At 51.7% G+C, this 22,625-nt stretch overlaps 1 protein-coding gene and 1 long non-coding RNA gene across 3 annotated transcripts; one reads left to right on the top strand and one right to left on the bottom strand.

Annotated features, from left to right (window-relative positions):
• On the top strand, positions 1 to 22,620 carry DPP9 (dipeptidyl peptidase 9). 2 transcript variants are annotated; one of them, XR_007908188.1, is made up of 22 exons: positions 1 to 248; positions 2,119 to 2,206; positions 5,361 to 5,614; positions 8,384 to 8,496; positions 9,226 to 9,399; positions 10,087 to 10,255; positions 10,411 to 10,524; positions 10,787 to 10,915; positions 11,403 to 11,464; positions 11,993 to 12,093; positions 14,158 to 14,335; positions 15,099 to 15,264; positions 15,356 to 15,435; positions 17,220 to 17,372; positions 17,540 to 17,675; positions 18,428 to 18,573; positions 19,100 to 19,246; positions 19,371 to 19,523; positions 20,127 to 20,269; positions 20,595 to 20,706; positions 21,225 to 21,637; positions 21,971 to 22,620. XR_007908188.1 is itself a non-coding variant. In XM_051810472.1 (21 exons), exons 2-21 carry the CDS (start codon positions 2,151 to 2,153, stop codon positions 21,315 to 21,317), a joined length of 2,679 nt encoding a protein of 892 aa, XP_051666432.1. In that variant the 5' UTR covers positions 1 to 248; positions 2,119 to 2,150; the 3' UTR covers positions 21,318 to 22,620. The 2 variants fall into 2 exon arrangements, 1 of the variants encoding a protein (XP_051666432.1); XM_051810472.1 differs by having other exon boundaries at positions 21,225 to 22,620.
• LOC127481332 (uncharacterized) lies at positions 13,024 to 14,149 on the bottom strand. The gene is made up of 3 exons (XR_007908189.1): positions 13,768 to 14,149; positions 13,600 to 13,711; positions 13,024 to 13,487 (listed from the first exon to the last, which is right to left on the bottom strand). It is a non-coding gene; the product is annotated as an uncharacterized LOC127481332 (long non-coding RNA).
• Positions 22,621 to 22,625: the final 5 nt, after the last annotated feature.

A 22,625-nucleotide genomic window follows, 5' to 3' on the forward strand; every position in this document is an offset into this window, starting at 1 on the left:
CGCGCTCCCGCCATTTCCGCCGCCGGGTGAAGGGTCGCGCCGTGGCCGCCGCCGCCACCGCCCCCGCGCCCCCGTTTTTCCGGGGCTGCCCCGCGCCCGGGACATGGAGCGGCACTGACGGACCCGCCGCCGCCGCCGCCCCCTCCTTCCTTCCTCCCTTCCCCCGCCCGCCCTCCCTCCCGCAACTGCAGCCGCCCCCCCGCGCCCCCCTCAGCCCGCCCGCCACGGGGAGGTCGCCGCGCCCCGCGGTGAGTGAGCGAGGAGGGCTCTGAGGGGGCCGCGGGGGTACGGGCGGGGCGGGCGGTCCCCGCTCGGTGGGGTTATCGCTGTGAGGGCGGGGGGCGCTGAGGCGGGCAGGGAGGGTTTGCCCCCTCCGTGGGCCGCGTCCCCCCCCCCGCCCTGGGCTGGGGGTGCCTGAGGGGGCGAGGGGGGTGTTTGGTTGTGTCTTCCCCTCGAGGGGTGGGGGCGGCCTCCCCTTGCCCCCGGGCGGGGAGGTTTTGCTCGCTCAGGTACCCCCCGCGCCCCCCCAGGCCTGGCACTAGGGGGGTCGCTGGCAGTTCGGCCCCCCCTCAATATCCCACGCAGGGATGGAGTGATGGAATGGGACCTCCTGCCCTTGAAGGGGGGTCTGTGTGAGTGTGTGTGTGTGTCTGTGTGTCTGTGTGTGAGTGTGAGTGAGTCCCTGCCCGGGCAGGTGAGGAGCTGCCAGCTCCTCGTTTTCCTCGGGAAAAGAGCTGGGGAGGGGACCGGGATGCTCCATCCCCTGGGCTCCCCCCTCTCCTGCTCTGCCGTGTCCCGGCCTTCCCTCTGCACCAAGGGCAGAGCTCCCTCCGAGCTCCCCTCCGAGGGAAGAAGGGCTGCAGAGGGACGCAGCCTCTGCCAGAGCTCCGTCCCTCCCTGGAGAAACCCCCGGCGCTTTATCCCCACCCTCGGCTGCTTTAATTTCTGGAGGAGGAGATCTCAAAGCTCCCGGTCGCGTCTCTAAGGGCTCCTGTAGGTGACTGTGATCCTTTGGCTCTCCCCGGATGCACCACGGGCCCCTCGGGGTCTCGCTGGCAAAGGAGGGTCGTGATTCACGCCAGGTTTCTGATCCCTCCGTGTCTGTTTGGTTCGGTTTCTTCCTCCCTCCGGGTTCGGGGTGTTATTGTTCCCTCGCTGCCTGAAAGGTGTGAGCTGGGCCAGGCAGGATGAGGGTTAAGATGTTGCCCTGAATCATTAAAATCACGGAATAGCTGAGACTGGAAGGACCTCGGGAAGTCTCTGGTCCAACCCCCTGCTCAAGGCAGGGTCAGCTGTGAGATCAGACCAGGTTACTCAGCATTCCTGAGCATCCCTCCCGCTGCCCTTCATGCCTGCATCAAAAATTGCCCTTAAATTACTGGCTGCTGCTGCTGCTTCCTCCCTCTCTGTTCTCCTCTGCAGTTTAGGAGTTTCTTTGTGATGCTTTGTCTCTCCTGATCCCCTGTGAGCGCGTTTTTGGTGGAGAAATGGCTCTTTTGGGAGAGCAGGAGCCTCAACAAAGGGCAGTGGCAGGTCTTGAGTGTGTCTGTGATTCAGAGCTGAAGATCTTTGTACTTCACCACAGCGAAGCACCTTTTTAAGCTCCTGGAAAACAGATTTGTGTGGTAGGCTGGGGCTCCCTGTGGCAGCAGGCTGAGGCAGAGGGAGGCTGCAGTCAGGCTTGGAAGATAAATGTGTTTTTTATGTCCCAGGTGGGACTGTGACCCTCTGGCTGGCTCCTTCTGGTGTGTCCTTTGTTTGACTTTTGCCTCTCAGTGGATGGACCAGACATCTGTTTTCTCCGTTTACTTGCAAGAATGTCAGGATTTTGGGAAGGGAATGACAGAAAGGCTCAGCACTGAGGATTCTTGGATTTTCAGGAGGATTTTCTAGGAAGTAAAGAGGCACAGGCCCAGAGTTCAGTGAGGCCCATTGTTCAGGTGAAAAAGTCTCTCAGGTTTATCAGTGCTGTTCATATCCAGCCTGTGCTGGCAGAACAGGTTCGGGCCAAGGATTGAACACCAAGGATTTATTTGTGCTCAGCTGGAAATGTGACCTGTGGAGGATGCTTTTCTACAGCAGCTGTATGAAATTTCCCTTTTCCCTCTTCCTTCCCAGTTTCCTGTCCTGCCCAGCTCTCTGAGTAGTTAATGCAGAAGATAAAGAGGGTTCGTCTGGAAAACGAGACTGCAGGAAGTTGGAGAAGGTACGTGTCCAAGTCCCTCCCAGGGCCTTTATGGTGCTGTGGGACAGAGCAGTGATCACCCCTGGAGGGGATGAGGCTTCTGAAAAACCCCAGCCCTGCCCAGGGAGCTCTGTGTCAGGATCTGTGACTCAGGAAGTGACTCAGGACAATAAATTGTTTCACTGACTCCCAATCCCAAGCTTGACAGTTTTTCCTTGTGCTGATCTCCCACCTGTGCTTGCCTGTTCCCTCCAGTCTAACACCTTCCCCTGAAGGAGGGCTTGGATGTCTCATCCCTCTCACTGGCAGGGCACAAAAGGCATTATTTTAAAGGACCTCCAAGGGGCAGCTCCGTGGTTTTGGGAGTGGGGAGAACAGTGTTCCTGCAACAACCCCAAATCATCTAAACCCTTGCCTCAGCACGAGGGACAGGGGGTTTCCAGCAAGATACAAATCTCAGATGTGCTGTTGCTGCCTGGTGTCTTGATCCAGCTCACCTTTGAATAATGTAATCCCCAAATTCACCCCGAGATAAATCACTCCTTTTCCTTGTTTACTTACGTGTACAGTGTTGCCAAATACCTGCTACGTTTTTTCCCAGAGTTTCTTTTTACTCTGTATCATGCCAGGACCTAAATTTTAGGTGGGTTTTTTTCCCTTCCAGTGGAAGGTGTCCCTGCCTATGTCAGGGACTTGGAACTAAATGATCTTTAAGGTCCTTTCCAGTCCCAAACCATTCCATGATTCTGTGATTTTATGGGACTCCACCAGGCTCCAGCTGTGCCAGTGGCAATTCCCAACACTTCCACCTCACTTTGTCTGGTGGCTGCTTTGCTTATCCCACTACTCCACCCTGTCCTGTTGTCCAAATCTCCAGGATGAGGACAGTCCCAAGCTTAGAGCTGTGCTGTTCACACCATAAAATCATGGCACTACAGGCTGGAAGGGGCTGCAGGCTCCAGATCAGTTTGGGACAGTGACCAATCTCACATTTGTGGACTGATTTTAGCCCTTAAAGGCTAAACTTTCCCTTGTGAGGAGTCAGCCTGGCTGAGTAAGAGGGATTCATCAGCCTGGTGAGAGCAACCCAAGGGTCCAGCACCTTGAGCCAAAGCCAGATTATTTTAAGTGACTGAGTTGACCTGCAGTGGGATTGGGTTGGGAGAACTGCACCCAGTTCATGGATTCTAGATGGATTCTAGTGGTCTCCCTGTCTGACAGGCCACACTCCTGCCTTCAGATGTGATCCCAGCTGCTGCAGTGGAGGCCCTGGATGCAGGCAGAGGCCACAGACACACTCACAGGCTCAGAACATCCCGTCACGTTCTCCTTTGTGGTTTCACTCGGGCTTCCTGCCTGGCTTTGATTGGAAAATACTCCTCTGTGTCTGTTTTCAAGCTGTGGGTTTGCTGCTGGGCAGTGGGTACCAGGAGTACCTACAGATTTATTTTGGGAGCTTGTTCTCGTGTTACTATTCGCACATTTTGTACCATTTAGGGACTTGCAGTTTGTGGGGATGGTGTATTTGCAGCCCTTGTGCTGCAAATGTGCCTGGAGTTTAAGGAAGTCCAGATGCACTGGGGTGTAGCTTTGCTCATCTCCTGCTGTAATTGCATAAAACCTCAAACTAGGTGAGAACTTCCTTTTGGAGAGTGTTAGAGGGTGAAAGCTGTGGGGAATCATGGAGTGGTTTGGGTTGGAAGGGGCCTTAAAGCCCATCCAGTTCCACCCCCTGCCATGGGCAGGGACACCTTCCACTAGCCCAGGTTGCTCCAACCTGACCTTGGACACTTCCAGGGATGGGGCAGCCACAGCTTCCCTGGGCAACCTGTGCCAGGGCCTCCCCACCCTCCCAGGGAGGAATTCCTTCCTAATCTCTAATCTATACCTGCTCTCTGTCAGTTTGAAGCCATTCCCCCTTGTCCTGTCACTACAAATAGTCTCTCACCAATCCTCAAGGAACATTCAGGGTTCTCCTGAAAAATACTCACGGTAGAAAGCGGGCAGAGTGTGTTCTTGTGGTGACAGAAATCACCATCCTGCTCCTTTCCCTTGGTTCTCTCCTGGAAAAGAATTCATTGTGCATCATCCCGAGGCTGGAGTGTTTGAGATTTGGGTTCTTTTCAACTTACCTGTGACAGCTGCACCTCAGAAGTTATTCTCCTGTCAGTGCAGCCTCAAAGAGAGGCAGCATTCAAAAGCATCTCATTTGGAAATTTAAATCTTGAGTCTGCTGAAGAAAAGGCCTTTTTTTTTTTTTTTGGTGTAATCTTTAGTCCCTGGTTTCCTGTCTTGATTCTGTCTCCCTGGAGCAAATTTCTCCACCCTAATTTTGTTCAGCAAACTGTAGTTCTTCTGAAATTCTTTGTGACATTCTTCCAGGTGCCCCCAAAGCAGCTGAAATGTCCTCATGGAGGGACATCCTGCTTCTCAAATGGGGCATCAAAAACTGGTTTCCCTAGTCCTGGGCTCATTCCTGCTTAGCAGCAGATGACATCACTGACCTTGGGCAAGTCTGTGGGTCCACCTCACCTCAAATTAACATTTGTGTTAATGTGGAGGTGGTTTCTGTCCTCTCCCTCAATGCCTGCCAGCTTGGAAGTGTCTGAGGAATGTGTGCCACGTTTTTCAGGATACAGCCAGGGTCTGGTCCTGCTGCCTTCTTCTCTCTGTTAGGAAACCAACTCCACTGTTTTCTTCCTCTTTTCCCATCTCTCCTCCTTCATTCCTGACCTCAGTATCTCCTCAGGTAAGTGAGTAGCTGTGCTTGGGTTTCAGTCCCTCTCCTCAGGTAATGAGCAGGTTTTCCTTTGGGACAGGAAGGGGCCTTCACTCCTGTGGTCTCACAGTTTATGTGCCTTTATGATAGGTCATGGCTTTGATGACTTATCCATCCGAATTCCTGGAGTGGTTTTCCTTTGAGTCAAGCTGGTTGTTTTCTGCACCAGAATCTGCTGCTTGTGCTCATTTCTAGACCCAGTCCTGGGAGAGGGAGTTTTCCAAGGTGGATTATCTCCATTTACAGGGCTACACCTGGGATGGGAGATGGACTTCTCCTTTCAGTGCGTTTAAAATGCAGTCTTGGAGTGCAGAGAATCCTAGGATCTGCACTTTAGGAGTGCCTGCTTGATTTTTAAGGCTTAATTCTCTCCCTCAACTCCTCCTCCTCCCTCAGTTTTTTGCCCAGCTCTGAAGGGGAAACGAGGATGACTGCGGTGGACACGCTGTCGGACAGCTCCGAAGTGGTCGAGATGGAGGATGTGCCTTCCCAATTCCAGGTGCAAAAGCATTCTTGGGATGGGCTGCGGGACATAATCCACAGCAGCAGGAAGTACTCGGGCATGATCGTGAACAAAGCTCCCCACGATTTCCAGTTTGTCCGGAAAACGGAGGAGTCCAGCCCGCACTCGCATCGCCTCTACTACCTGGGTAAGCCACTGGGCCAGGAGCTGGGAATGGGGGCTGGGAGCACTTCCAAGCCAAACAGGCGAGGGAAAGGGTGGGAGGGATCCCCCTTTGTGAAATGAGGGAGCTGAGATTAAGTAACTCGAGGTCTGCAGGATCTATCCCAGAGCAGAGCCCACCCTGATCCCACACCAGCTTTGGGCTGTGACAGGGGGGAGTGTTGGCTTGGCCAGCCTGCCTTCCTGTGTCCTTGGGCACCCAGGGGATGGGGCAGGAGAAAGGATGTTCCTCAGACTCAGGACTTATCTCCTGCCTGTCTAGCTTGGGAGAAATGGGATTTACTTGCTTCATTAACCAGACTGACTTTCCAAGAAATTCGCTGTCAGTAATTTACTAATTACATGTTGTAACATATTAATGGCAGGGTGGTGGTGTCTCCTGCTTTATTAAGCGCCATCAAGGTAGAATGCTTTCAAGACTAGGGGAAAAAAATTAGTTGGGAATGAGCTATTACTGGCATTTGCAGGGAAATCTCCCTTTCCTTACAGGAGGGTGGAAAGCAGAATGTGTTGTACAGGTCCCTCGTTACAGCTGGAGCCACAATGTAATTAGTGACAGGTTTTAGTAACTGGATAATTTTGTGGTTGGTAACATGGGAAGCTTTATAGACTATAAAGAGTTTGTTGTGCTTTGGGGCATGAGCTGATCATTACTGGGCCAGTAAAGAAATTGCCTGATGTGCAACTGCTTCCCTGGAGTGACCCTGCTGGTTTTTTTCCTATTTTTCCAGGTTTTGAGTGTAGGTCACTGTAGGACATTGGATGCTGGTTTTGAGGGACGGATTTGTTTTGCCATTAAGCAGCTCCTGTGTGCCAGTGACTTGATTTGTGTTCCTCATAAATTCTTGGGACACAAGTGCTGCTCTGAAGGGCAGTATCCAGAGTTGGCATATTTTTCTTGTTGAGTGTGGACAGTGAGGCTTGATTTAAAGCTGAATGTATTTCAGGTTCACTTTGTTACTGCTTTTCATCTAGATGACTAAAGATCTAAGTGGCTAATTTTAAACTTTTTTTTTTTAATGTTCTGTTGTATGAAATGGCAACCAAACCAGCTACTGGTGTTCTGCCAGGGTGTGACTGTTCCAGGAACCAGAACCAGGAATGAGGATACATGAGTGTCTTTTCAGTGTTCCCTTCCTTAAGGAATTGTGGAGGGCATAGAACAGATTGAGCCATCACTTAAGATCAGTATCAGCCAGGTAATCCCTCCTCAGCTGCTCCCAACAAAGGGGAAATGCTGATTCTTTTGCCATAATGAGCATCTTTTGATGTGTGCTGGGAAATACTCAGAAGCCATTTCAGCACATCAGAGAATCCCAGAATAGTTTGGGTTGGAAGGGACCTTAAAGCTCATCCAATTCCACTCCCTGCCATGGGCAGGGACACCTCCCACTGTCCCAGGTTGCTCCAACCATGTCTTGGATACCTCCAGGGATGGGGCAGCCACAGCTTCTCTGGGCAGCCTATAAGTTCCTAAGTGTTTCACTCAGTGTGCTGTCACTGCCCCAGCATTAAAAAACCATTTTAAAGTTCTTACATGAGCACTGTCAGTGACTGTGTGCTGGGGAGTGGGAAGGGGACTCCTGAAGAACTTTCTTGTAGGATTGAACACTTTTCTTCACTTGGAAGCAAAGCCTTTTGGAGGAAGAAGGCAGTGTTTTTCTTGTAAATGCCAATTGATTGTAGTCAGCCTGAGGTCATTGGAGAAAGTTTTTTCTAACATAAGGAGAAGGGAAGTCCAGGTCACAGTTGCTTGAGTGTCAAACACGTGTGTATAAAGTCATTTGTTCCCCTGTGCAGTTCTCCTGTTTGACCATCTTAAATCATCCCTGGGCCCTCCCCGCGGAGTTTCGTGTTGTCTCATGGCAGATGCTGCTTATGTTAAACACCACATGCTCAGCACTTTGGTGTTCCTGGATCTCTGAGGATTAGATCCTCACATATTGCTTTGCTGCCCGAGCACTTATTAATATTTCAGTTTTAATTTGAAGGAACTGCACTGCTGGGTCAGCCAGCTCCGAAATCTCTCTGTTCTGCCCAGAACATGTGCCGTGTAGGCAGCATCAGGGCACAGATCCCTGTGGGAATTTCTGATCCAGGGAAGTCTCTGCACCAGACGTAGAGGGGCAAGTTCATGGTCTTTGTTTTTGTTGAAACTGCCAAAACCGTGTGTCAGGATATTTTATAGACGTTTGGGGAGCTGGATGAAGGCCAGGAGCTTATTTGATAACCACAGTCGAAGGCTTATGTAAAATGACAAGGTCTTTTGACTCTGTAGGGTACTGTTTCACATTTGAATGGGCTCTCCAGAGCTTCCAAGCTTTTGCTTCCTCTCTTCCAAGCTGCTGCCTTGGCCTGAGCAAGGTCCCTGTAGCAAATTCCTGGATGAGAAACGTGGGGAGGGATGTTGAGTCACCCATTTAGGGAGTGGTGCTTTTTTTTTGAGCGGATCTGGACAGACACAGAGGGGAAAGTCGGACCTAATCATTTCTGTGGAGGTTGGTTAGTGTTAAATCTCGCTCAGGGAAAATTCCAAGTGGGTGAATATCTAAATTTAAATAGTTCAGATGTTATTCTGGGATTGAACTGGGAGCTGCTTGGCAATGAACGTGGGTAAAAGCCTCTGGGCAGCCCCAACCCCTCTGTTACCAGACTTTTGTTTCAATTTGCTCTGGGTGCTCTTTGTCCTGGCTAACTAATCTAAAGCAGGATGATGCTCTTGCCCTCCTCATAGGAATGCCATATGGTAGCAGAGAGAATTCCCTTCTTTACTCAGAGATTCCCAAAAAGGTACGGAAGGAGGCCTTGCTGCTCCTGTCCTGGAAGCAGATGCTGGACCACTTTCAGGTGAGTGGAATTGTGAGGGAGAGCCTGGGTTGTCAGTGCTTGGGGAAACTGGGTGTTGCTGTGGGGCTGCTGTGGTGGGTGCATCTGTCTGGTGTCTGTCATCCCTCCTGCTTTTAAAAAGTTGGGAAAGTTGAGTTTAAATTGCTGCTTTTGCCCCACACTCCCGTTGTGAGTCGGAAATTTTCTCCTCCCTGATTCTGGTATCTTAATGTCCTGTGTCACTAAAAACACTGCTGCAGAGAGTGCTGGGGCTGCTCTTTCTTCCCTGCTAGAAAGGTTCCTGGTGGAAAAGGATTTAGCTGTCTTGACCTTGTTTGGGCTGCTGGTCCTCCCCAGGGAAATTCAAGATCCCCGGAAGAGCTTTTGTTTGCGGTGTCTGACATGGAAACTGTTTGTGAAGGCTGTAGATAACGTCATTAAGTTAATTGGTTACATCTGATTTGCATAAGCAGAGCAAGTGTAGCTCTTCTCAGTTCATGCTGAAGTGCCAGCTGCAGAAATGAGGGATTCAGAGTTCATCTCTCCTGGGGAGGGAAATTTGGGGGGTGGGGGTGGTTTAGACCTCCTGGACCCCTCACCTGGAGTACAGGAATTGTGGACCTGGACAGTGAAACTGCTGCCTGGTTTGGGCTGGTGGGATGTGTTTTGGCCAGTCTTGGAGGGTTCCTGTTCTGTGGAAGTTTCTCTCCTTGCAGATTCTTTCAGATTTTTCCTTACCTTCAATTCTAGGCAACCCCCCACCACGGGATGTATTCCAGAGAGGAGGAACTCTTGAGGGAACGCAAACGGCTCGGGGTCTTTGGGATAACATCTTATGATTTCCACAGTGAGAGTGGCCTGTTCCTCTTCCAGGCCAGCAACAGCCTCTTTCACTGTCGAGATGGGGGCAAGAATGGATTCATGGTGAGCCTGCTGGGGATTCTGGGAATGTCACCTGGAAGGGACTTTGTGCTTTGGGTTGGAGATGGCTCCACATGGAATCACAGACCGGATTAGGTTGGATAGGACCTTGAAACTCATCCCATTCCAGCCCCCTGCCACGGGTAGGGACACCTCCCACTATCCCAGGTTGCTCCAAGCCCTGTCCAGCCTGACCTTGAACACTTCCAGGGATCCAGGGGCAGCCACAGCTTCTCTGCCCAACCTGTGCCAGGGCCTCCCCACCCTCCCAGGTGATATCCCATCTAGCCCTGCCCTCTGGCAGTGGGAAGCCATTCCCCCTTGTCCTGTCCCTCCATCCTTTGTCCCAGGTCCCTCTCCAGCTCTCCTGGAGCCCCTTTAGGCCCTGGAAAGGGCTCTAAGATCTCCCTGGATCCTTCCCTTCTCCAGGCTGAACAATCCCAGCTCTCCCAGCCTGGCTGCAGAGCAGAGGGGCTCCAGCCCTCAGAGCATCTCTGTGGCCTCCTCTGGCCCTGCTCTAACAGCTCCACATCTTTCACATCAGCATCTCTTTGGTTCTGGTGGTTTCTCCTGTGTCCTGTCAGGGCCGTGTTTGCCATCACTCCATGGGCTGTGCTGTATCTCTGCTTTAGGCCTTTTGGCTGCAGAGCTGGAGCTTGGTCCAAGCCCTGGCTGTGTCTGTTGCTGCAGGTGTCTCCAATGAAGCCTCTGGAGATCAAGACTCAGTGCACGGGGCCACGGATGGATCCCAAAATCTGCCCTGCTGACCCAGCCTTCTTTTCCTTCATCAACAACAACGATCTGTGGGTGGCAAACATCGAGACTGGTGAGGAGAAGAGGATGACATACTGCCATAAAGGTAACTGCTGCTTCCTGCCAGGTCCAAAAGCAAATTCCTTCTGAGAAATGCGGCCTGGAAAGAATTTATGGCTTATTAAGTCTGTTCTTCCTTTGGATCAGCTTTTTCCAAGGAGATGTAAATGCAAATGCTCTGTCTCCTGTTTTTCCCTCCAGGCTTATCCAATGTTCTTGATGACCCCAAGTCTGCTGGTGTAGCCACTTTTGTCATTCAGGAGGAGTTTGATCGGTTCACGGGCTATTGGTGGTGTCCCACAGCTTCCACAGAAGGTCAGTCCGTGTTCTGCTCATCCAATCCCCACCCTGGGACTGCTGCCTCCTGCTAGGAATGATATTTTGAGCACAGGTTTCCTTTGGCCTGCATTTGAGCCCTTTCTGGACCGAGGGAATGAGACACTGAGGGGATTATAATGGTGCTCAGAGGAGTCACTGAGAGCTGTGGCTCTGCAGGTGTTCCCTCTGCACCAGGGCTCCAGGCAAGCCAGAAACAGCTGGAAAACACTGTGGGGAATATTCTTGCTCTTTGTCCCAGGTCCAGAGGACTTGAAAACACTGCGGATCTTGTATGAGGAAGTGGATGAGTCAGAGGTGGAGATAATTCACGTTCCTTCACCTGCCTTGGAGGAGAGAAAAACAGACTCCTATCGATACCCCAGGACAGGTGAGTGAAACACCTGATGCAGCTCTTGACTCCCACTGGCAGCAGCCGTGGAATTGGGGCTGTAAACTTTGCATGATTAATCTGGGGCCTTGTGTAAAAACTGGTTGTAAATGTTGAGGCCTAATTGAGTCTCTGAGGCCAAAATCTACAGCAAGAAAGGACCGGGATTTGAAGTTGGGCCTAAATGAAAGGGTTGCTGAGGAAATGGAATGTGTCTGGTGGCATACCCTGGAATACATTTGGAATTCCATCTTTCCTCACTCTTCTGAGAACATGCACAGCAAGGCAAAGCAAACTGTTCCCATTCCCATAATGACTCTGTAATGCCAGTGGTGTTTGCTCACTTGCATATTTGATATTTGTACATTCACCCCCCCCCCATTTCAGCAGGACCAGGGGCAGTTCCTCTCTAGAAGCTGTGTTTTGTATAATCATGGACTGTTCAGGTTGATCATCTTGGTGGTTTTTTTTTTTCACTTCTCTGCAGGCAGCAAAAACCCCAAGATTACATTAAAACTGGCAGAATTTAAAACAGACAGCAAGGGAAAGGTAAGTGATGACAACTCGTGATGGGACACTGCACAGGAGGGTTGACTGTTTCTGAAGCTCCTTAGAATTAAAGCAAGGTCACTGAGATCCTAGATAGTGTTAGTCTGGTTTTTTTAATCCTCTAGTAACACCTGGTTCTCTAATGTGTTTATCCAAGGAACAGAAAGACTTAAAAATACTCTGGCGGAGATTCAGCTGGGAGCAGGGAGGGAAGTGGGAAGCAGGGTTATCCTGGTGTTGTCCACATTAAGCAGGAGGGCTGCAGCCTGATCTAATCGTGGGCTTCAGTCCCTGCCTGTGTCCTTTCCTGTGGCTGAATGCCAAAATCATTTTGCTTTGAAGCCTGGTTTTGTTTCCCTTCTCTTCCTGCTGTTCGTAGCAAGCCTTGCTTCTCCCGGCCTGACCCTTACTGGTTAAACCAGGCCAGTGGTTAAACTGTGCTCTCCCACCTCCCTGGGCTCCCCCAGGAGGAGGTGAGGAGCTCTGGTAGCAGCATAAATTTGGTGTTGGCCCTTCCTCTTGCTGCAGATCGTGTGTGCTCAGGACAAGGAGCTGGTGCAACCCTTTGCTGCGTTGTTTCCCACCGTGGAGTACATCGCCCGCGCTGGATGGACCCGGGATGGCAAATAGTATGTCCCTTTTCCTTCCAAACTAACATTCCCAAGGGCTTCTCTGGTTGCAGACCCTCGACATGCTTTGCAGTGTAGTCATGGCCTGGTTTTAAAGCCAGAAATGGCACGTGAATATTTGGCTTCTTTGGTGCTGTAACATCCTAAGAGTAGGAGTGAAGCAAAGGAAGAGCAGAGTGACAGTCTGTGGGGTTTGTCACAGCCACAGAGGTAAATGTGATTCATTAGGTGGGCAGTCCTAGGGGATTCTTTTGAGTTGAAGATGTTTCACACAACTACAAAATGTTTTTCCTGCAAATGGAAATGTACTGGAAGCAGCTTTGTCTTTGCTCATTGGTCCAGTTTGTGATCAAAGCCAAATGTATCACAGGACAACAGGCAGGTTCTGTGGTGCCATGTCCTTTCTATAGTGTGTACAAGGGGAAGGATTGCTCTGGGACTGGTTGTTGCTCCAAATGGGATGCACAGCCTTGCCTGAAGAGTTACAGAATTCACCCCAATCTGACTGGTTTGAGATTTTAAAGCTCTGAATTTTTTCCCCCTCAAAAGCCTGCTCGGCTGTTAACTGGTGTCTGTGCAGATCAAGTTAAGGTGACTTGGCTGTCTTTGAAGGTGGCATTTTGTAACTCATCATTAATTTTCTGCTCTGGGAAGGAAATTCAGAGAGCTTTCCAGCAGGTAATCCCGGAGGTGATTGTGATGTTCTGCACCAGAGCTTATCTAAATGTGCTGAATGTCTCAGCTCCCGAAATCCGCGGTGCTGGGGAAGAACTGGCTCTTTTCAAAGCCTGTCTTTAATGATGAGACTTCCCTTGATGCACTTCCAGGCTCCAGGGTGGCCTCACTGTGCAGTGGTGGTTTGCCATCTGTCATGTTGAGAGCCTGCAGTGCAGCACCACTTCCAGGGACTCAGAGAGGAACAAGGCTGAGACTGGAGTGACTCCTTCACCTGGCACTTGGCTTTAGGTCTGTGCCTTTCCCTGTCAGTGCAGCAAATGGATCACTTTGAGAGGGATCACCTCAAAGCTGGCACACAAACAGAGCATCATAGAATCACAGAATCAGCTGGGTTGGAAGGGACCTCTGAGATCATCAATCCAACCCTTGATCCAACCCCGCTGTGGTTCCCAGCCCATGGCACTGATGCCACATCCAGTCTCTTCTTAAAAACCTCCAGGGATGGAGAATCCACCCCTTCCCTGGGCAGCCCATTCCAATGGCTGAGCACCCTCTCTGCAAAGAAATTCTTCCTGATCTCCAACCTAAACCTCCCCTGGCACAGCTTCAGACCCAGCCCTCTTGTCTTGCTGATGGTTGCCTGGGAAAAGAGACCAACCCCCACCTGCTGGAGGGGCTGTCCAAGGAATCACTTCAGGGCTGGGACACAAACAAACCTTCCTGCTGGAGGGGCTATCCAAGGAATCACTTCAGAGCTGGGACACAAACAAACCCTCCTGCTGGAGGGGCTATCCAAGGAATCACTTCAGAGCTGGGACACAAACAAACCTTCCTGCTGGAGGGGCTGTCCAAGGAATCACTTCAGGGCTAGGACACAAACAAACCCTCCTGCTGGAGGGGCTATCCAAGGAATCACTTCAGAGCTGGGACACAAACAAACCTTCCTGCTGGAGGGGCTGTCCAAGGAATCACTTCAGGGCTAGGACACAAACAAACCCTCCTGCTGGAGGGGCTATCCAAGGAATCACTTCAGAGCTGGGACACAAACAAACCCTCCTGCTGAGGGGCTGTCCAGGCAGGAGTTGTGTTCTGGAGGCAGGGCTCTCTTCGAGGTGCTCCCTTGGAACAGGCACTGGCAAATCTGTCAGACACTTGTCTGAGTGACACCCCTGTGAAATACCAGAGCTGTCTGGCACTGTGTGTGTGTGTTGGCAAAGCTTCCAAGGGATTAGAAAGCAGCAGTGATGAGAAAAGCTTTGCATTCAGATGCCCAAATCCTTTTTGCCAGCGAGGGGAGGGGGGAAAAAAAGGGGATGCATGTTGGGAGTGTTAGAAAGGGCCATCTATTCTGTGGTGCTGACATTCACCTCCAACTTCTCTCCCCAGTGCCTGGGCTATGTTCCTAGACAGACCTCAGCAGCGGATGCAGCTAATCCTTTTGCCTCCAGCACTCTTTATTCCAGTCCCAGAAAACGAGGAGCAGCGTGCTGAATTTGCCAAAACTGTGCCAGAAAATGTCCAGCCATTTGTGATCTATGAAGAAACCACTGATGTGTGGATAAATGTAAGAGGCTCGGGGCTGGGAGGAGAACACAGGCTGCCCCTTCTGCCCTTCAGTTAACCATTCTCATGTTGCCTGGGTGTCCAGTTTAGTCCTGGCTCCAGCAGCTTTGCTACTCAGTAGTCCCAGATTTGGTGTTAATTCAGGGCTTTAATAAAGCCATGAGAAGGAATTCCTTGCACTCAGCACTGGAAGAGACAAGGATCCTTGCAGTTGATACTGTTCATTTAATTCTTTCCAACATTCTGGTGAACACAGGCACTTTTGCACATTTTTGCACATTTACATTTACATTTTTTGAGATGTAAGAGTGCTGTGCTTTTTGGGGTGTTTTATGACAAGATTAAACGGCTTCTTGAAGCATCAACCACCCTAATCCCTGGAATTTGTTGTAGTTATTTAGGTAGGTGATAGACATGGGGGGCAGGGAGTAAACTTCAGCCTCTAAGCATTTTGGTCCTGAGTGATGAAGGGGCCTGAATTTCACACCAGGGCATTCCCAAGGTGTTGGAATAGCAACTTGTGTGGCTGAAATATCAGAGGCAAGGCTGGTGCTGGTTTTGGTGGCAGCCATGGGAAGCCCAGAGCACATGATCTCTACAGGGGCCCAGAGTTTGTGGTAGCAGGAAAGCTTGGAATGGCTTTTCCCTGCTTTTATCCCCCCCTCCTTTCCCTGGAAATCCCAGCAGTTCAGTGTGGCCTCCCCTGGCTTTGTCCCTGCTGTCTCCCTCCAAATCACTCACAGGTTCTTCACCTTGTGTGGCAGGTCCACGACATCTTCTACCCCTTCATCCAGCCAGAGGGGGAGGAGGAAGAGCTCTGCTTCATCCGAGCCAACGAGTGCAAGACAGGTTTCTGTCACCTGTACAGGGTGACAGCCATCCTGAAGCCAGGCAGCCACGACTGGGTGCAGCCTTATGTCCACAGTGAGGGTAAGGAGCAGCAGGAGCTCCCTCCCTGACTGCCCTGTGTTGTCTTTTGGGGAAGGAGGGCAGTGATTTCTTCTCCTGTTCTTCCTTCCAGACGATTTTAAGTGTCCCATCAAGGAGGAGGTTGCCCTGACTGGTGGGGAGTGGGAGGTGCTGGCAAGGCATGGATCCAAGGTAGGGGATGTTTTTATTCCCTTGCAGTGTTTCAGCTCTGTGTTGTCTGCCCCCAGGCCTGGCCTGAGTCCTCTGGTCCACCTGGGACCTGCTAGAACTGCTTAGGCTTCATTTTGTTCCTCTCTTTATTGCTGCCTCTGCTTTCCCCAGAAGTGCTGTAGGCCAGTGCACATGGATCTGATTGCCTTTTTAATCAGACTTTGGATTGCTCCTTGGGAAAGTCCCAGGAGTGGGTCAGGCCATAAAAAAGGACACGAGTCTGAGGTTTAAGAGCAACAAAGAACCATTTTGTGGAGGAGCCTGGGATTGCTGCCTTTTGCTGAGGCATTTTAACTCCAGCGAGTGCCTGCAATGTGGAAATGTGTCCTGGCACTCGGAGTGAACTCTTGGTCTCCAGCTGCTCCCTCAGCAGAGCCTTTAGGAAGAAGGCAGCTGGGGAATATAAAGCAATTTAGAATATGGAGAAACTGTATCTGTTGTCGGTTGCAGAACAGCCAGAAATGAATTTTTATTAATCTTGTAGAAACCTAGTTTCATTTTTTGCTTCAGGAATTAACTCCGGGTCTGATCTTTAACGCTCCCAGGTGATTTGTGTCAAAATAAAGACCTTGTCTGTTCATTCCCAATTAATCTGGATTTTCACTTCTCGCTTTTTAAAAGACCAACAGCTCCAAGTGTTTGGTTTCTGCTGCTTTTCCTCAATCTGCAATTAACCTGCTGTCCCTCCCCATGTGGATTCTCACTGTACATGCTGTTGATTTTGGCCACAGCTCTTCCCTGCATGTGTTAGGGCTAAAATTGTGTTAGCAGCAATTATTTTGATGCATTTGTTGCTCCACAGGGCTCTGCCTGGTTTTCCTGGCCAATTGAGCTGGATATGTTTTTCCCTTTGCTGTTCACAGGGGTCTTCAAACTGTGGGTTAGCCAGAAATAGCATTTGGAAACTGTAAGGTGGAAAATAGTTCAGTCACTGTTGCTGGATCAATGCAGTATTTAAAAGCTGTTGTCTCTGTTCCTGGGTGGTTTTTAGAATTAGCTTTCTCTGGACAGTAAAAACCTGTTTTAAATGTGTCTTAAAGTTTGGTGCTGATGGCTCTTGGACTGGTCCTTCCACAAATGAGAATTCATGATGGCTGGGAAAAATATACCTGCACCCTTATAATCCTCTGGGAGGAGGTTGGAGCCAGGTGAGGGGTCTCTTCTCCCAGGTGACAAGTGACAGGACAAGAGGAAACGGCCTCACGTTGTACCAAGGGAGGGTTTAGATTGGAAATCAGGGAAAATGGCTCCACTGGAAGGGTTGTCAGGCACTGGAACTGGAGTCACCACCCCAGGAAGTGTTGAAAAAAACACATGGATGTGACATTTGGGGACGTGCTTTGGTGGTGCTGAGTTAATGGTTGGACCCATTGATCCTGGAGGGATTTTCCAACCTGAATGATTCCATGAGTCTGTAAGATGCCATATTTAAGCACAGCATCTTCCTCGTGTCACCAGCGGGGGACAAAGCCCAGCTTTTTGTGCTCATTAATAAGCAAATGCTTTGAGTCTTAAAAAAAAAATAAAATAAAAGCTGCAGGGCTGTGTTTTGTCCCTGCACTGGATTGTGGGAGTTCTCCAAGTGCTGTGTGTGTGTTCTCTGACCCCTCACACCCCCTGAGCAACCCAAAACCCTGTCATGGTGTGTGCTCTGAGCTGACTCTGCCCCCGGGCAGACCCTCTGGGCAGGCAGAGGAGCAGAGCTTGTCACCCACGTGTCCCTGAGCCCTCTCTGTCCCTCACAGATCTGGGTCAACGAGGCCACAAAGCTGGTGTACTTCCAAGGCACGAAGGACACCCCGTTGGAGCACCACCTCTACGTGGTCAGCTACGAGTCCCCTGGGGAAATCATGAGACTCACCACTCCAGGCTTCTCCCACAGCTGTTCCATGAGCCAGGTTGGTTGTTCCTTGGATTCTCACCTCCTGACTGCCAGGGACCCAACTGGAGATGAACCAGTAACGAGTCCTGGGGGCTGCTGGAGACGTGGGAGCTCCTGTCTGAGGAGATGAGCTGCAGGAGGGGCAAGACCTCGTTGCCCTAACTCTTGTCTCTCCCGTGCCAGAACTTTGACATGTTCATCAGCCACTACAGCAGTGTGAGCACTCCACCCTGTGTGCACATCTACAAGCTCAGCGGCCCCGACGACGACCCGCTCCACAAGCAGCCCAAATTCTGGGCCAGCATGATGGAGGCAGCCAGTAAGTCCTGGAGAACGTGCCAGAGACTCTTTTTCCAGCAGGGATGGGGAGGGAATTGGCCTGAGTGGCTTCACTCTGAAGGGAAGAGGAGTTGTGGTGTCATGTGGGGGAGATGTCTCATGGACAGCTCGCCCAGGAAATGCTCTGTGAGCTGTTGAGGTGTTGCTGTTCCACACTTGGAGCAAAAACAGTGCTCAGGGATGCAGGGTTTGCACACCCTCAGAGCTGTGGGTTTGCCATGGAATCACAGACTGGTTTGGGTTGGGAGGGACCTCAAAGTTCATCCATGGGCAGGGACACCTCCCATTAGACCAGTTGCTCCAAGCCCTGTCCATCCAACTTCCAGGTTGGTTTTTTATCCATGGTTTGCCTGAAGAGGGAAGGGATGAGTGTCTGGGATGCAGTGGCTGCTCCATTCTGCCCTGTGGGCTTTGAAGGTTTAGATACAGCTCAGAGCAGCACCTGAACCCCTCCTGCAAATGCTTTTTTTCCATCCATGTTCTTAACTCCCACACCTTGCTGTTGTGGCACAGAGTTCCTTGTTGGAGAATTCCCAGCAGCTTTTCCTGTGGGATCCCTTGTTTACCTCCCTGGGCAGGCAGGTGGGGGCTCTGTGTTTCCTTTGGTGTGGTTTGGTATTGAAAGAGCCCTGACCAGGGTCAGGTTTGAACAGAAGGAGCTTGTTCAGGTGGGATGGGAGGCAGAACCTGCTGCCATCACCTCACTGCCAGTGTGTGACCTTCCTGCTGCAGGTTGTCCCCCGGATTACGTCCCTCCGGAGATCTTTCACTTCCGCACTCAGTCGGATGTTGAGCTCTATGGAATGGTCTACAAACCTCACGATGTCCAGCCTGGGAAGAAGCATCCCACGGTGCTCTTTGTGTATGGAGGCCCCCAGGTAATGATCCAGGGGGGCTGCTGTGCCAGGGGTGGGGTTGCTGCCCAGGGCAGGGCTCTGTGGCTCGGTCGTGCATCAAGACTTGCACTGTGGTTTATGAGCACTGTCATAGAATCATGGAAGGCTTTGGGTTGGAAGGGATCTTAAAGATCATCCATTCCAACCCCCTGCCATGGGCAGGGATGCCCCCCACTAGACCAGGTTGCTCCAAACCCCCTCCAACCTGGCCTTGAACACTTCCAGGGATGGGATATCCACAGCTCTGGGCAACCTGTGCCAGGGCTTCTTCACTCTCACAGGCAAAGAGCTGCCTCCTAATACCTAATCTAAACCCACTCTCTTTTAATTTAGCCCTGTGTTCCGACCTCTGCTTCAAACCTCAGATGATTTTTCCAGCATTTGTTTTGATTTCCATGGCTCTGATAGCTCAATTACCATCTCAGGATCCTACAGAGCGGGGCAGACACAGGAAGGTACTGGGAGGCAACTGCTCAGCTCTGAAACTCTTTCTTGCCTCCTTGTGCAGGTGCAGCTGGTGAATAACTCCTTCAAAGGCATCAAGTACCTGAGGCTGAACACGCTGGCATCCCTGGGCTATGCTGTGGTGGTGATTGATGGCAGGGGATCGTGCCAGCGAGGGCTCAAATTTGAAGGGGCCCTAAAAAACCAGATGGTAACGTCCTGCTTGTGCTGATGAATCTCTGACCATTTGTCCTTCCTAAGGGTGTTGGCTGCTTGTGTGAGGTTTTTAGATTTAGGAATTCCACTAACATGGGCCTCCTTTCATTGCCTTTTAGGGTCAGGTGGAGATAGAGGACCAGGTGGAAGGTTTACATTATGTAGCAGAAAAATACGGGTTCATCGACTTGAGCCGGGTCGCCATCCACGGCTGGTCCTACGGGGGGTTTCTGTCCCTCATGGGGCTCATCTGTAAACCCAATGTCTTCAAGGTGAGTCTGGACACAGGGTTGTCACCGTGGGACTCTTGGTTCTCACAGCTTTTGTCACTCCTGGCAGCTGGAGTTGGATTTTGGGCTTGTTTCGAATGGACAGGTGGAAATGTCCCTCAGTCCTGCTGGCTACAGCCTTGGATCCTGATAAAGCTCACACCGGGCAGGGGCTGGAGGAGGATGGCACTGGCATGGGCTCCTTCCCCAGGGACTGCCTGTAGCTCCTGGCTGCAGTCCTGTATCCTGCTCCAGCTCACACCTGGCTGGGGCTGGAGGAGGATGGCTCTGGGATGGGCTTGGCCTTGCATCCAGTGAGATAACTGATGTGCTATTCCCAATCCCCTTCCCCAGTCCATCATCCCACAAGTCCTCCTTGAAAAGGAGCAGCCTGTAGTGCTGGTGTGCAGGAATTTGCCCCGTTGTGACCATGAGAGGGAACAGCAGGAGGAGGAACCTGGTCTTTACATGACTGAAGGAGAATCCCGCTCTGAGCGACAGGGCCGTCCAGAGCCTGCTTTTTCCTGCCTCTTCAGGGAAACAGGGAACACTTGAACTCTTCAGCAGGTGGTAATTGAGGCTGTCTCCTGTCTCCCTGTGTGCCAGATTGCCATAGCAGGTGCTCCTGTCACAGTGTGGATGGCCTACGACACCGGCTACACCGAGCGGTACATGGACATCCCGGAGAACAACCAGCAGGGCTACGAGGCTGGCTCTGTGGCATTACACGTGGAAAAGCTTCCCAACGAGTGAGTGCCCGCTCAAAACCTGCCCCTGGGTCCTGCTGGGTGCCACCACTGGCACCTCTGCTCAATCCCAAAGGAGTGGGTGGGTTCTGATCCCGTTTAAGTCCCGGTGCCGGTCGCTGCCATCGGCAGCAGCTGGGCCATGGCACTGCCAGCCCCCTCTGCCAGGGAGAGGCTGAAGCCCCTGGCCATGGCCTGGCACTGCTCTTGCTCAGTTTTGGCTTGCCTAGCTGGCAGCTCTTTGCTCAGACCCTCTGCAGAGCTTTCAGGGGGTTTCCCAAACTTGTCCTCATCCTGTTCCTCCTCCTGTTTCTCGCCCCATCTCCAGGCCAAACCGTTTGCTGATCCTCCACGGCTTTTTGGATGAAAATGTGCACTTTTTTCACACCAACTTCCTGGTATCGCAGCTAATCCGGGCTGGAAAACCTTACCAGCTGCAGGTAGGAGGGACAGGAGTGGAGTGGGAAGGTCCCATAAACCTGGAAGAGTTCTCTGCTGTGTGTGTTCCTGGGGCAGGAGGAGGTGGGGGCAGGAGGAGGTGGGGGCAGGTGCTCCCACATCCTGTTGTGATGTTGGTGGCAATCAGCACCTCGTTGGAGGCCGGGAGGTGGCACTGTGGCTGTTCCATCACTGCCAGATGTGGCACGTGCAGGCAGGGCTGCTGCCCTGGGCCTGGAACTTTCCTTCTCCACGAGCTGTTGCTTGTCCCACTTGGCTGGTGGCAGCAGAGGTGGCTGCAGTGAGGGAGGGGTTGGTGCTCCAGACTTTCCCAGGCACCTCTTTGTCCTGATGAAGGCTGAGTTGAGGGAACAGGGCTCCAATGAGGGAGGGGTTGGTGCTCCAGACCTTCCTTGTCACCTCTTTGTCCTGATGAAGACTGGGTGGAGGGAGCAGGGCTGATGTGAGGGAGTTTTGTCCCTGCTGAGTGACCGAGTGCCCTGTGTCTGCCCCTGCACAGATCTACCCCAACGAGAGACACAGTATTCGGTGCCCTGAGTCAGGAGAGCACTACGAAATCACGCTGCTGCACTTTCTACAAGAATACCTCTGAGAGCACGAGCCTCTGCAAACTGGACACTGACAGCTCACCCCCAGTCCTGTGCCCTCCTGCCCCCGACAGCCGTCGAACCCAGAGCACAAGTGGCCGAGTGCCCACGGCGGGCTGGGTGTCCCCCCGCGCCAGGGGAAGGCTGGAGGGCACCTTCCCTTTCTGGACAGTGCCACCTTCTCTCACTTTCCAAGCTGGAGGTCTGCCCCTGCTCGGCTGCTCGTCCTCTTCCTCTCCTCCAGCCTGGCTGTTCAATGCTTTTTTTGCTGCTACTCCCTCTCTCCTGGGAATCAATGGACAGTGGTCTGTCTCCCGAGGCTGAGGTTTGTGCCCATCTCTCTCTCTCTCTCTCTCTCTCTCTCCCCGCCAATCCTTCTCCCCCTTTTCCACTGCCCCTGTGCAGTTCCCACACTCTCACCTGCAAGAACTCAGTGCCTGTGTTGGAAACGGAAGAAGAGCCGAATCAGAAGCTGCCTTAAGCCAGGAGTGGGAGGGAAGAGAGAACTACCTACTGCTAACCCCGGGGATCCAGCTGTGACCTGGCCCTGCTGCCACCCCGGAGCCCTGGGATGTGAAGAGAGCTCTACAGAAGCATGCAACACTAGTCTTCTTTTTATTTTTTATTTTTTTTTTAGATATATCTATCTATTTTCCAGTTTCATTTTGCAGAGCAGATGGAGGAAGTGGCTGGGGCCGGCGACAGCGTCCTCTGATCCTTCCTCTCATGGCCGCTCGCGCGCGGAGTTGTGCCAACAACAGGTAGCACTGGCAGCTGGCTACAACCAGAGCCTCTCTCCAGAGCTCACAGCAGCATCTGGGTTTTTTGCAACACAAGATGGATGATATTTATGCAAATCCTCCCTCCCTCCGTTCTCTGTGCCGCCTCCTGATCCCACCTCCTCCCTCCGCCCCCCTCCTCCCCGAGCTTTCAGACGTGCACTGAAATTGGCTGTGCTTCAGTTCTCTGCGGGTCAGTGACTGGTCCCCCTTGCCCACCTACTCAGAAAAAAAAAAAACAACGCTCTCTCCTGGTTTTTAATTTACCTGGGCAACAGGAACTGCAGTTCTGGGGAGGGGGGATTGAGCAATCACACCTCAGGGGAGCACATCCCCCCCTTCAAGCCAAGGGGTTCTGCCAGGGGGCAAAACGCAAACGAGAAACAAAACCCACCCAAATGAACCACGTTGACTTTGCCCTGGAGTATTTTAAGTGCGTATTATGAAAAGAAAATATTTTTATGGATTCTTATTCTTTTATAATTATGAGTGTTAAGATGTAGCGACTCATTAAAATATTGGAAAGAGACGTGG

Source organism: Manacus candei, unplaced genomic scaffold, assembly GCF_025592945.1.
Source record: "Manacus candei isolate 608988 ecotype Guabito, Panama unplaced genomic scaffold, ASM2559294v1 h1tg000078l, whole genome shotgun sequence".
NCBI lineage: Eukaryota > Metazoa > Chordata > Aves > Passeriformes > Pipridae > Manacus > Manacus candei.